The sequence below is a fragment of the Ammodytes marinus genome (assembly GCF_949987685.1).
Source record: "Ammodytes marinus genome assembly, chromosome: 18".
NCBI lineage: Eukaryota > Metazoa > Chordata > Actinopteri > Uranoscopiformes > Ammodytidae > Ammodytes > Ammodytes marinus.
The window spans coordinates 19,508,766-19,521,945 of record NC_137222.1 but is presented as its reverse complement, the minus strand read 5'-3'; the positions used below and the strand labels follow the sequence as shown (position 1 = coordinate 19,521,945).

Below are 13,180 nucleotides of genomic sequence, written 5' to 3'. Positions count from 1 at the left end.
TTGAATATCATCGAAAATCTATTGGATGATTTGAAGCGGGCGTTCCATGCTCGGCAGCCATCACATTTAACTGAACTGGATCGCTTTAGTATGTAAGAATGTTCAAAATACCTTCATCCAGGATCCAGACATTCATCACAGGCTACCGAAGGCGTCTAGAGGCTGTTATTTTTACAAAAGGAGGCTCAACTAAGTACTGATGTCATTTTTCTTTTGGGGTGCCCACATGTATGCACCAGTCAAATTTTGTTATGATGCTTATTGCATATTTTCTATTATTCCAATAAACAAAATGACACTGCTGAATTGCTTCTGTTTCCCTAAGGTATGTCATATATGAAAAGGAATTTGCTTCTTTGAAATCCCAGCTAATGATGAACAAAAATCCCCAAAATTAGAAGGGGGTCCCAAACTTTTTCATGTGACTGTATCTCGGTGTCAATATTGCTAATGTCTCTTTTCATCAACAAACAGTGAAACTGGTGACAAATAATAATTTTCTCAATTATTTTTGGCAGAAGTTAGGGTAAGTTATTTTGGTTCAGATTGAGAAAGGGAGAAGTCCCACAGAGAGGTGTTGATTCGTGACATGTCAGTTTTACAACTGGACAACATAGCTCAGAGGATCTGTGATGTCTGAGCTGAAAGTGACGCTGAGGAGAGACAGAAATGGTAAAAATCCTTTAAGGTGTGTGTCCAGCTGAGAACAAAAGCCAGGAAATCACAACGGATATGGTAAGAGGAGTGCAAGGGAAACAGTGGATGTATCTATATTTCATGTAAAAGGAAAAAAAACAGGTCTACTTACAGTCATATGAAAAAGTTTGGGAACCCCTCTCAGCCGGCATTATAATTGACTCTGCTTTCACAAAAAAAATATAAAAGTGGTATGTCTTTAATTTACCAGGAACAGCTAAGTACTGGGATGTTTTCCAAACAAAGATTTTTTGAAAAGCAGTATTTGGTTGTATGAAATAAAATAAAATGTGAAAAACTGGCTGTGCAAAAATTTGGGTACCCTTGTGGTTTTGTTGATTTTAATGCCTGTAACAGCATGTAAAACTGATGACTTTAAACACAAAGTTGGTTGGATTATGTTGTTAAGCCTTGAACCTCATAGAAATGTCTGTTTAATCATGAGAAAATGTATTTTAGGTGCATGAATGCAAGTTGCACTTCTCTTTGACTCTCTGCTGAAGTGAGACAGAATGGGATCATCAAAACAGCTCCCAAAAGATCTGAAAAACAAAGATTGTTTATTGTCATGGTTTAGGGGAAGGCTACAAGAAGCTTTCCCAAAGGTTTCAATTGTCAATTTTGACTGTAGGGAACGTTGTCAGGAAATGGAAGGACACAGGCACAGTTGCAGTTAAACCCAGGCATGGCATACCAAGAAAAAAACAGGAGCGGCATAGGTGGAGGATTGTGAGAATGGTTGCACACAACCCACAGATCACCTCCAAAGACCTGCAAGAACATCTGGCTGCAGATTGTGTATCTGTACATCGTTCAACAATTCAGCGCAATTTGCACCAAAACATCTGCTTTTTATAAAGACCAAATAACTTAATTTTTGTCTCATCAGTCCAAAGCATTTTCTTCCAATATGAATCTGGCTTGTCTAAATGAGCTTTTGCATACTCCATGCAACCATATCTGTGGCGTGGGCGCAGAAAGGGCTTCCTTCTCATCACCCTGCCATACAGATGTTTTGGTGCAAATTGCACTGAATTGTTGAACCATGTACAGATACACAATCTGCAGCCAGATGTTCTTGCAGGTCTTTGGAGGTGATCTGTGGGTTGTGTGCAACCATTCTCACAATCCGCTGCATATGCCGCTCTTGTACTTTTCTTGGTCTGCTAGACCTGGGTTTAACTGCAACTGTGCCTGTGTCCTTCCATTCCCTGACAACGTTCCTTACAGTAGAAATTGACCATTGAAACCTTTGGGAAAGCTTCTTGTAGCCTTCCCCTAAACCATGATAATGAATAATCTTTGTTTTTAAGATCTTTTGGGAGCAGTTGTGATGATCCCATTCTGTCTCACTTCAGCAGAGAGTCAAAGAGAAGTGCAACTTGCATTTAGGCACCTAAAATACATTTTCTCATGATTAAACAGACATTTCTATGAGGTTCAAGGCTTAACAACATAATCCAACCAACTTTGTGTTTAAATTCATCAGTTTTACATGCTGTTACAGGCATTAAAATCAACAAAACCACAAGGGTACCCATATTTTTGCACAGCCAGTTTTTCACATTTTATTTTATTTCATACAACCAAATACTGCTTTTCAAAAAATCTTTGTTTGGAAAACATCCCAGTACTTAGCTGTTCCTGGTAAATTAAAGACATACCATTTTTATATTTTTTTTGTGAAAGCAGAGTCAATTATAATGCCGGCTGAGAGGGGTTCCCAAACTTTTTCATATGACTGTACTTTTTATTAGCTAAGAATCCAAGTATACATCATCTTACTCCACCAGACAAGATGGAAAGCTCTGCAAATAGTTACTCGGTAATAATTCTTTCCAAACTATTTTTTCCAAAGTCAAAAATGAACATTCGTCTTCAATAGCTTTATGTAGATTTTGATAGTATGTATTTTAAAATATCCCTAATTGTCTGCAATTCTTTCTGCACATTTCAGATAATATCTTTGCACTACAAACCATGACTTTACTGAGATGCAGTTCTCACACAGCACAGCACTCTCGCAAAGGGCTACAGGGAGTAGTTTCACTAAATTATCATTATGTTTAAACAAGTGGTACATTTACTTAATAGGGCATTGTTACTGGTTTTGCATCTACTCTTGCTACTACTGTTTATTCAAAACAAGGTTGCTATGTGCAACTGCACTCTTCTTCAAACTAAACTAATCTCTTCAAGTCCAACAGTCTCCTCCTTCACAAGCTAATGTGATAAATGATTCACTTTCTAGTAACATGGGGGATATCCCTTTCCTTCCCCCAAATAGACCGAATCTTCACTCAGTGTTGGGCCAATAAATGCCACCACTGGGTAAAGAAATGTGGGGATTTAAAATATATATATATATATTATATAAAAGGAAAAACTTCCCCTTTCATGAGATCCTGAGTGTTTGGAGCTGGAGCTTTCTCCTCGCCCTGGGGCTAGGCTATCATCTCCAGTGACAACAGAGGGAGGGCAGACCCCCACCCCACCTCTGCCGGGCCGGGGGATGTGAGGGATGAGAGACAGATAGATGGAGGAGGCCCTGATGCTGGACCAGTCTCTCAAGTCCAGCTTCCTCTTTGATCACCGGCCGCCAACCTCCGTGTCTCCACAACAGGCCAGGGGCCCAGAACACATCCTCTGAGCCTGTACCCACCTCCCTTCAGTCCTTGTTCCACTCCAAATATGAAAAAAAGGGTTAATTGTATTTAACAATAAGCTCTCACCCACCCACCCCCGTTCCAACCATCACCACCACCCGCCCCTCCTTGATTAGAATTAGAATCACATCTGGCGCCATGTTCTGTCCCTCATTACTGCTGAATCTCATTACCACGCGCTCCCGTGGGAGGGACCGCGCCGGGTTTTTAAGCACACTTTTTCGCTTTCTTCCTGCCTTCTTGCTCATCTCATCCAGGCCTCGCCGCTCCTTCTCTTCTGCGTTTACATTAGCGGAAGTCCTCATCTGAGAGAATGACTGAGCACTACTACCCTCCTCCTCCTCCCAGAGCCTGGAAATTGTTTTACAGTGCCAATTAAAGTAGGTATGTTGAGTTTTTTCCAGAATATGTATTATTCAGAGTGTATTATTTGTTGCGCTCAAAAAAAAGGGAGGAATAGAATAAAGGGCTCACTAAAATAGGACTAGCAGAGTAAGTTCCACTTACTTTCAATAAAAAACTACACCAAAGGTTTGTGGAAATAAAGTCAACATCAGGAAAATGAGGGAGCTTATTTATGGTGCCCTGAAGTCCTACTGAATAATAGAAACCTCCACTTTTCAAACTTTGTTTCTTTTGCACCACTGTGCAAACACAGCGTCTGACTGGGAATTCATTTTATAGGGGAAGAAAATAAAGAAATCTGTAAAGTTTTGAGTCCAAAATGTTTTAACCAAGTAAATATTCATTTCAAACTATGACAGGGGGAAACAGTCCCTCTGCACATTGTGTAGGCTACTCTTGTAAGAAAAATAGACTTTGAACGTTTAATCCAAACATTTTATTTGTACTCATAGATAACAATATAAAGTAATAAAAACGTGAACAAAATACACAATGTAAAAAGTCTTAGCAGTGATGTCTGACAGAATTGGTCCGTGTGTCAGAGTGGGAGGCTCTGAAGGTCACAGGGACACCCTGAGGTTCCTCCGGTCGTTGGGCTCTAGATCATGGGCGAGTCGCACAGTGTGCACTGGGTCTGCAGTATCTTCTTTATCCACTCTGGATCTGGGGGGAAAGAATTCATGTTGGAATTCAGTCAGAAACATTTGGAAAACACCTTTGACACGGCACAGGTCTGAATGGAATGGCCACAAAAGCCCAGAGAGAAGATGAACGTCCTGTAACGCCTTCCTTGGATCAATGTAATAAATTCTTCTTCTTAATTTTGGTAAAATATAATTTCTTCTGCATGAAGAAAATAAATCAGTTCAATGGTCCCACAAGACACTTCCAATGAGCCATTTTTAAGTTGTTCTCGTCATTTCAGATCATACAAAGTGATTCTCCCCTCCAAAAAAACACTGAATGGAGTTTCCTTTGGTGCACCAGATGCCAAGTGTTGCACGACCATTTTCACTGTTACTGTAACCGCTCTGCCAATGCATTTCAACAAAACATTTACCTCACACCCACTGACATTTCAAAGCCCAACACCCATTACTTTTACTACTGCAATGTCACATATTGTCTATCTCTGAAAAAGGTTTAAGACTGTAAAAGCCAACAGCTTTAAGAAACAGACACAGAAGAGGGCAGAAAAGATGTTTTGAGAGAGGAGCTGGGACAGGGTTGACTTTGACAGATGCCAAAAACTGCAGAGAGCTGTCAGTCTGGGGCTCAGATGGGCTGGAATGACCAGGAGAGCCGTGCCTCAGGCGCTCGGTCAGGACCGATAAAGACCTGTGATGCATGTAGCAGCCCGAAGAAGTCGATGCGATGTTATGCTCTCCTAACTAACTCTAAACACTGCTGAAGACCCATTTTAAAAGTGTTACGGTTCAGTATCGATATTGTTATTATTATAATAGCCGTTTTAAAAAACTGTTTGCTACTGGCATCGACATGAATCTGATTGACATGATGATGCATTCGTTATGTGTCAAGGACTGTTGTGCTGTGGACAAGTAAAGAATAAACATGCAAAATGTATGTGACAAAATAAAAATAAATTATCTTCAGATTCAATAAAACTGCTGTGTAAGACTAGTAATGAGTCACCTGGTAACTTTAGACCAGTCTCTGGATGGAATCATTTACAATACAAGGATGTGTAGCATATTGATCTTTTGCCTGTCTGAAGACTTTGCAGTGCACAATACTTCCATGTAAAAAGCCGATTAGAAACCCGGCCGCGCGTGTCTGTGGAAAAGAAATGGTCTCTCCTCAGGAGAAAGCTGGGATAATTGGGTTTATCTAATCCTGCAGTACCATTACAGACACCCGATGTCTTGCTCACATGACTTTTAGGGAATCAAAGTTGGGTGTCTCAATAAGCTTTTATAAAAATCTGATTGAAAATATACATGTTCAGGAATATTATAAAACTTTTTTAAACTTTATAAAACGCTGTTTTGCTGTCAAGAACATTGAACAGGACTGTGTGGGTGTGGCTGTATCAAACGTTCTCTATGGCAACAGTCATTGTTTTCATAGAAATTTGGGCAATACTATATTTTGTGTTGTAATACATCTAAACGGAAATTCTGTAAAGTATTAGTAGTATCCAACTGAAATGACAATATCTTTCATTTGGATTGATATACATATGCGCCTAACGCTTTTCCCTGTCATGCAACTAACTCCCCAAATGACATAGAAGGATTTTGTGGCTTTTAGCACTTTACAAACCAAAATAACGCCGCTAATTTTTTCAATCAATTCGGTTTGCTTTTTTTTTTTTTTTAGGTTTTCAACTGCCTCGAAATCCAGAATGTCAAACGCTGATCTGAGCATCAGAGTGCCATGGAGGCTGACGTTGAAGGTGACAGGAGGAGACGGCTGACGGGGAGAGTGAGACTGTGAAACGGAGGTGGAGAGAGATGGAAAGTGGCGCTTTACCCTCAGGCTCTGGCAGTCGGGCGATGGAATCCAGCAGGAGGCAGCGTCTGAACGTCAGCGTCTGGCAGGCCTGGTATGACAACACACACCTGGAGGAGGCCGAGAGGAAAGGCATTAAGAGAGCTGGCAGGCAGGCAGGGACAAGAGCAGAGACACACGCATACACACACACACACACACACTGAGGTGATTCTGACGGGCACAGATTTCCCTCTCAGTGCCCACCAGAGGCACCGTCCTCTATCTAGCAGGAGAAATGTTTGACAGGGGATATTTGTGAGTCAATGAGAGTGGCGCTTGGGTAAATATCAAAAGGTGGGTGGCTTGATTACTGCTCTGTGAAGATAAATAAACCGTCAAATAAGGGCATTAAGATTCAATTCATGTCCTGTCAGGCTCAACTGCTGCATCCGAACCGGTGGGGGCACTTCAAGGCTTAAGATAATAAAAAAAGGGCAATAACCCCATTTTCAGTGGATTGGGGTTGAACTTGTGAGAGGAGATGGAAACGTCTGTACCTGAGCCACATGTGACCGTTTTTACAGGTAGCTTGTTTGTGGTCGGAGAAGGGCAGCACCTCCTGACACAGGCTGCAGCGCTCACGGAACATCTGCTTGTTCATCTTTTTCTTGATGTGGCCAATCAGGACCTGAGGAGAATGACAGACACACACAGAGCAGGTGGGTTGTAAGTGCAGGCAACTACAACAGCACATCTGTTTTAATTTCATCAGACTTGTGTTGCGGCAGCAGAGAAGACGGCACAGTTTTCTGATGATTTCATGAAGGGTAAAACACTTCCTCATCTGATGACACATACTGTACATGTCAGAAAAAGATGATGGCTGTGGTATGAAACCATTTTAAAATGAAGCTACCCAAACAGATTTTTTTTTAACATAGAATATTTCTATTTAAATTTTAAAATATTTCTATTTTGGTGACAACAAATAGGCAAGTGTTTAGCAGTCTATGTATCTCTGCGGATAGGTGTTTGGTGACAATTGTGGTAAAACAGTAAACAATTAAACATACACTTTATGGTCAAAAGTATGTGCCCAGTTTTTCAGGCATTGAAACTAGGACCCTTTGTTATCATTTAAGATTTCATTACAATGGGCTCTATGGGGGTGATGTCATGCTGCACTTCTGAGGGTGACTTAAAAAAGGTACAGTGTGTAATATCGGAGTACTGAGCTGCCTCTAGTGGTGAGATTGTAGATTGCAACACACATGTGCTAACCCTCCCTTTTGGGAGAATTTACAGAAGCTACGGTGGCCTCTCAGGACAAGACGCTAGTTGCTTAAGATGGCATCATCAACCACTGCCTCAAGTCTTCCCACAATATCAAGTGATGAGGTAAAGATGTATTTAGTTATTTATTATATAGTACTTCTTCTTTGTCTTCCTAACAGGTGCATTTCTTTAGGACACCCACTATATACAGAAAATGTCTTAGTCAAGGTGGTCACTGCCCAGGGTCATGGGATGCGCATCGCGGCGAAGATTTTGGGGGTATTTTGCTCAAAGATGCCAATGCACAGTAAAGAATGTGCAATTTTGTTTGCTTTGTGCAGGTACAAATTTTGTGCAAACATGCAGACAGTATAAAGCACAATTAAAGAAAACTTCTACTGTTTTGGTGCAATACCATGCTGACATACTAAATACAAATAATGGACCATACACTGAACATCTGTATGCACATCAAAGTGCAAATTCAACTTTTTAAAGTTCCTTTTTGGATGGGGGGCTGTTGTGCGATTATTGTGGACAATAGGTCTACTGTGATGCGATAGCCTATAATTAATTAAAGGTTATTATTAGCCCACTTGCTTGATTTCTTTTTAAATAGAGGTAATTGGTCGTTTTGGAACATGTATTTCCTAATTTAAAACATAAAAATAAAGCAGCATTGAAAATTCAGAAAATAAATCTTCTTGGCCTACACTAGCATGCTGTTTTAAAAATAACTAAATAGTTGAAATTATAAATACAATGTGTTTTCCCCTTAACATGACTAAATGCATTTCAAATGCAGTAACAGTGTGGCACTTCTGTAAACTTACTGAAACTTGCCTGGGCCATCACTCTCATGCATTCATCAGACTTTTCTCTGCGCTGTCTGAGCTGATAGATAGGTTGTGTTGCCATGGTGATGTGGAGTCTTACACTAGTCTAGCTTTGCAGAGCACTTCTTTCTGTTCAGCTAAATATGCCCATAGAACCGCACTGCGTTTATTATCGGCATTCGCCACCAGTTAAATGTCGGTTTGTTTCTGCTCGTTTAACTCTCCCGCGGCATGCCGTAGTTGCGCGCGGTGCGGTACAATCACATAAGATACTTGTCATTACAGGCCAAGGATGGCCTTAGCTGCACAGACTACGGGCATTTCATTGGGTAAATGGGAATTGTATTTCTTATGGAGAATGAATTGCTTCTTCTTTGAGAAATTTGTAGCAGTACATAAAGTCCTCAGTGCAGGCTCTACTGTTCAAGCAAACTTGTATTCTCTCAAGTATTTCTCAACTTTACCTGATTGACTTCTTAACTTTACTGTGCTTTCAAAAGGTGGAGTCAGTTATTCTGGAGAATGTTTGTTGTCAAAATCAGTAAATAATCCCTCACGATCTGCTACCTGTCTGTGCTGTGTGTGCGCTGAATACAGTCCAGTGTAAATACACATTACACAACCTTGTAAGGAGTTTTCCACTGATTTTGACAAAAGTGATTACAACTACAAGCGTTCTCCAGAATGTCTGACTCCACATAAGTTGTCATTGCAGGCTCTTCTCTTCAAGCAGACCTTTATGCCGTTGAGTATTTCTTAGCTTAATTTGAATAACTTCCCTCACTATGATGTGCTTAAAGTGAACCCTCTGCTTCCTCAATAATTTGGATTGCATAAATATCACTTCATAACAATGTATCTGACTTCAAGTCATAAAAACACGATGAGAACATTCATGGAAGGAAGCTGAAGTGACTAGCATGAGGTGAGTTTTACCTCTGAAGCCCTGTCGTCAGGGTCTCTGGAGAGGTACTCCACCAGGCCACAGGTGGGTATGCTGGTGTTCTGAGCTATCCAGGTGTTCAGGTAGACCACGCCCAGCACCTTCTTCATGTTCTCTCTCATCAGGTGGGTCTCCACATTATTGATCCAAGCCTGCACCTCCGCAATCTGCTCCTCCCGATCCGCCTCTGGGTCCACCTCCTTCTCCCTTTTCACCCCATCAGGCTCCATTTCCTCCCGCGCTGCATCTTCTTCATCTTCATCATCCTCATCATCATCTTCATCTTCCTCCTCGTCCCTTACAAACACCTTGTTCGCCTTGTGCATAGGTTTCCACAGGTGATCTGAAAGAGGCGCCTGTAGTGACTGGTAGAGCATTCGCACCAAAAAGAGCTTCAAACGCCACAGGTAGGGCGAGTCTACTTCCTGGATCCTTTGGTCAACTTCTTGCTGCAGCGATGCGGGGATGCACTTGTTTTTCAAAATTTGCCACCTGATGAGATCAAGCAGGTCAGCCATTTTGTACAAGCTCTGCGTGGGTGATTTGAGCATCAGTGCGGCCGCCATTTCTGGTGTTTTCAGGGTCACAAAGTGAACCTGGTAGGTCCTATTAACTGGATGCAAATCACCTACCATACCTTGCGTGCTGGCGATAGCGATGTACGCTCCATTGCGGCTCACCGCAATCCCGTGTATCCTCCTTCCCGTTATGTTTTCGGCCTTCAACATGTCCTCTTGTTTGAAGATCAACGTGTTCTCTGTAAAAGTCGGCGTCAGTTTTTTGATGCATCCGTCCATGGAACACGTGTACACTGCGACACCCTGTTGGCTGACCGCTAGCGAGACCACGGGCAGCGAGTGCAGGCCCGCCACGTGGGAGTTGTGCACGTTCAGTCCGGCAGGAGAGATCATGAGCAAACACCAAAAGACGTAGCAGCCGCGCGAGGCTACGATGAGGCTGCAGCTGGATTTCTGGATGGGGTGGATCATCGGGACGCATTTGATGTTTTCAACCGCGATCTCGTCGCATTCCTTCCAGAGGATGACAGGGTGTCGGAGGGTGAAGTAGCCCTTGACTCCCGCTAAGCTGACCGGCATGATCTTGACGGGTCCCACCTCGCTACCTATGATCAGGCCGCTCATCCGCCGATCGTTGTTTTCGTACTCCCACCACGCCAGGTCGCTGGGTCTAGTCACGCCCGATTCAATGATGTCATAAAACGTGACGTCTGCCCCGTTGACAAAGGGCAACACGAACTTCCACAACACAAGGTCCCCGCATTCCATTAAGACGGCGAGGAGGACAATCTCCACGTCCTTGCACGCGTTGTCCGCCTGAACCTGTTTGATGGTGTAAACGCTGGACCACTCCATCCTTAGAGGAGTCTGCATGCGGAAGCGCCGCTGCAGCTCGTCAATGTCCAGCAGGTTTGCCTCTGGAGGCTTGTCATCTTTTTGGGCATAGCCTCGCTCCTTTAACCTCTCGCCGTACTTCTTGGTGAGATCTACTAGCATGTTCCACTCGAGGCGCTTGTGGCTGTTGTGAATGGAAAGTCTGTGGTCCAGTGTTAAACAAGCGAGCAGACAGCGCCCGCTTGAGTCACACCCGAGCGGAGACCAACTGGCATATTTTATTCCTTTATGCGTTCCCACCGACGGGTTGATCACTCGGTCGGCCAGAAAAACTTGCCTTACAGTGGGGTCTGGATGCGTGGAGAACTTATCAATTGCTTCAACTAGCTCTGCTGATGGTCCCACCTTGACAAATAGAAACACAGATGAAAACAAAAATGTTAGGAGGGTAAACGGTCAGGTGATTCCAGCACAAATCCAAACTACATATGAAACAATGTTTGCAGCTGGACTGTTAAAGACTTAGTTTGATAGTACTGCAAGTAAATGCAGAGAAAAATTCATTCTTATAACAATCATGTTTACACCAAAAAGAGCAGGAACAGTCTTACCACAGCAAAATACCTTTTCACTATCTCTTTTCGTCACAGTGGTATTCCTTCACATTAAGTATTTTTCTTTCATCCTGGTAAATAAAATTATAAATAAATACAGAAACATCCACCGACTACCAGACTTTTTCTACTGTTTGTACGGCACGTTTACACTAGTTTAATGAGTAGACAATTTATATAATCATCACTCCAACAGACACAGATATCATCTTGTAGGAGCCAAAACGTTGATTGCATACTTGGGTAGGCACTTTTTTTTAATTCAACTAAGCCAGAAACAACTCGTGGCTTAAAGGGATAGTTCAGTATTTTTGAAGTGGGGTTCTATAGTACTTGTGCATTATTAGTCTGCTACCTTATGGAGATGGCGGTCAGTGCAATCATTTTAAGGAGTTTGGGGGAGACAACGCTGGAACAGAAGTCCGCATTGTACTGTTGCAGAGGTGGTCAGATGAAAAATGTTTTTTCCACCATATATATAAATGCTTATTAAAATAAATATCCGTTCAATTGTACACTATTTTAGGGTTTTCTCACAGGTTTAACCTCTACACATTTTATAACCACATACACATTCTGACACATTTGTGTTACTCATCAGTTGTGGTGTGTGTCAACGTTACAGTTCTCATGACATCACCAGTGGCCCTCACAGCCGTTATGCAGGTCACATCATGTTCAAAGTAGAGGTGAAGGTAATGTGCAATTCATCTGATAGTCCAGATGTGAGTCCAGATGTGATTCCAATGAACTGTGGAAACTATTAATTCCATTGGATTACCTTTAACTTTGATATTTTAGAATTGTTAGGAAAGATGAGCAGAAGACACTTGTGAGATATTTGGAAGTTGGTTGCACTGCCTTTATACTATAATATATCCCTCTCAGACGGCTGGATGGGGGGGAGGGACACTACGCCCACTAGCTGTTGTTATGGTTTCCTAATACAACACACGATGATGATAGCACATCTTCATATAGTCTTTATCATAGCCTTGTGGACGCGGTTGAGCCTTCAGTGTGAATGTTTACTGTATGGAGCGTCACACTCTTGACTAAACCGGTGGATATTTACCCGCAGTTTGTACGTCTCGGTCGGGACGGGGATGGATGTCCTGTGCAGAGTGAGGTCTTGTTTATTGCAGTGGACGTCGCACACCAGCTCCATGAGCGACACGGAGCTGCTGGTGCACACGGCCAGGCGGTGATCGTGCGACCAGGAGAGAGGCTGCAGCCCGCTGACCGGGGCCATGAGCGGGACGACGGGCTCCCGCTTGACCGACACATCCTCCGAGCTCACGGGCAGACTATCCTCGTCTTCTGGCTCGGTCTTGATGACTACGTTTCTGGGCAGCGGAAGAGCAGAATCTGACGGACTGGCAGCCGCCATGTTTTTCTGCGTGGGTGGAAGTGACGACGGAGAGCGCGGGAGGGGTGGAAGGCGGGACTTCCTCCCATAGACGGTGTTAAATAGTTCTCGGTGTATGATAAGGACAGCAACACAGTTTACAGCTGTAGACCTGGTTAGACCAGGTCATTTAATACTGCTGCTGAGAAATAATATGTAGCCTTAGACATACATGTCAATATACATCTGTATAATCAAATACATACCACACATTTGAATTATCAGAGCTGTAAAACTATTTCAACTTCATGGACATATAGTAATATGCATATAGCCTTTGGTAAATAGCCTACAGTGCTGTGCAAAAGTTTTAGGCAGGTATGAAAAATGCTGTAAACTAATAATAATTTCAGAAACGGAAGGATTAGATCATTTTCATAAATTAACAAAATTCAGTGAATGAAGAGAAGATAAATCTAAATCCAGCTGTGCTATCAGCTCAGAACTGGCAGAAACAGCCTGGCAGTAACCAGTGGGACCTAGGTAGGCCATATACTGTTTTCAACAGTGAGGACACCATTAATCCTG

The 13,180-nt window shown here is 42.5% G+C and overlaps 1 protein-coding gene across 1 annotated transcript; it reads right to left on the bottom strand.

Annotated features, from left to right (window-relative positions):
* Nucleotides 1–4,248: 4,248 nt before the first annotated feature.
* gtf3c4 (general transcription factor IIIC, polypeptide 4) lies at nucleotides 4,249–12,634 on the bottom strand (the record flags this gene model as incomplete). Its single annotated transcript, XM_080047329.1, has 5 exons — nucleotides 4,249–4,430; nucleotides 6,264–6,352; nucleotides 6,782–6,912; nucleotides 9,272–11,035; nucleotides 12,320–12,634. The coding sequence occupies 5 exons, from the start codon at nucleotides 12,632–12,634 to the stop codon at nucleotides 4,366–4,368; spliced, it is 2,364 nt and encodes a 787-aa protein (XP_079903455.1). The 3' UTR covers nucleotides 4,249–4,365.
* Between the last annotated feature and the right edge of the window lie 546 nt (nucleotides 12,635–13,180).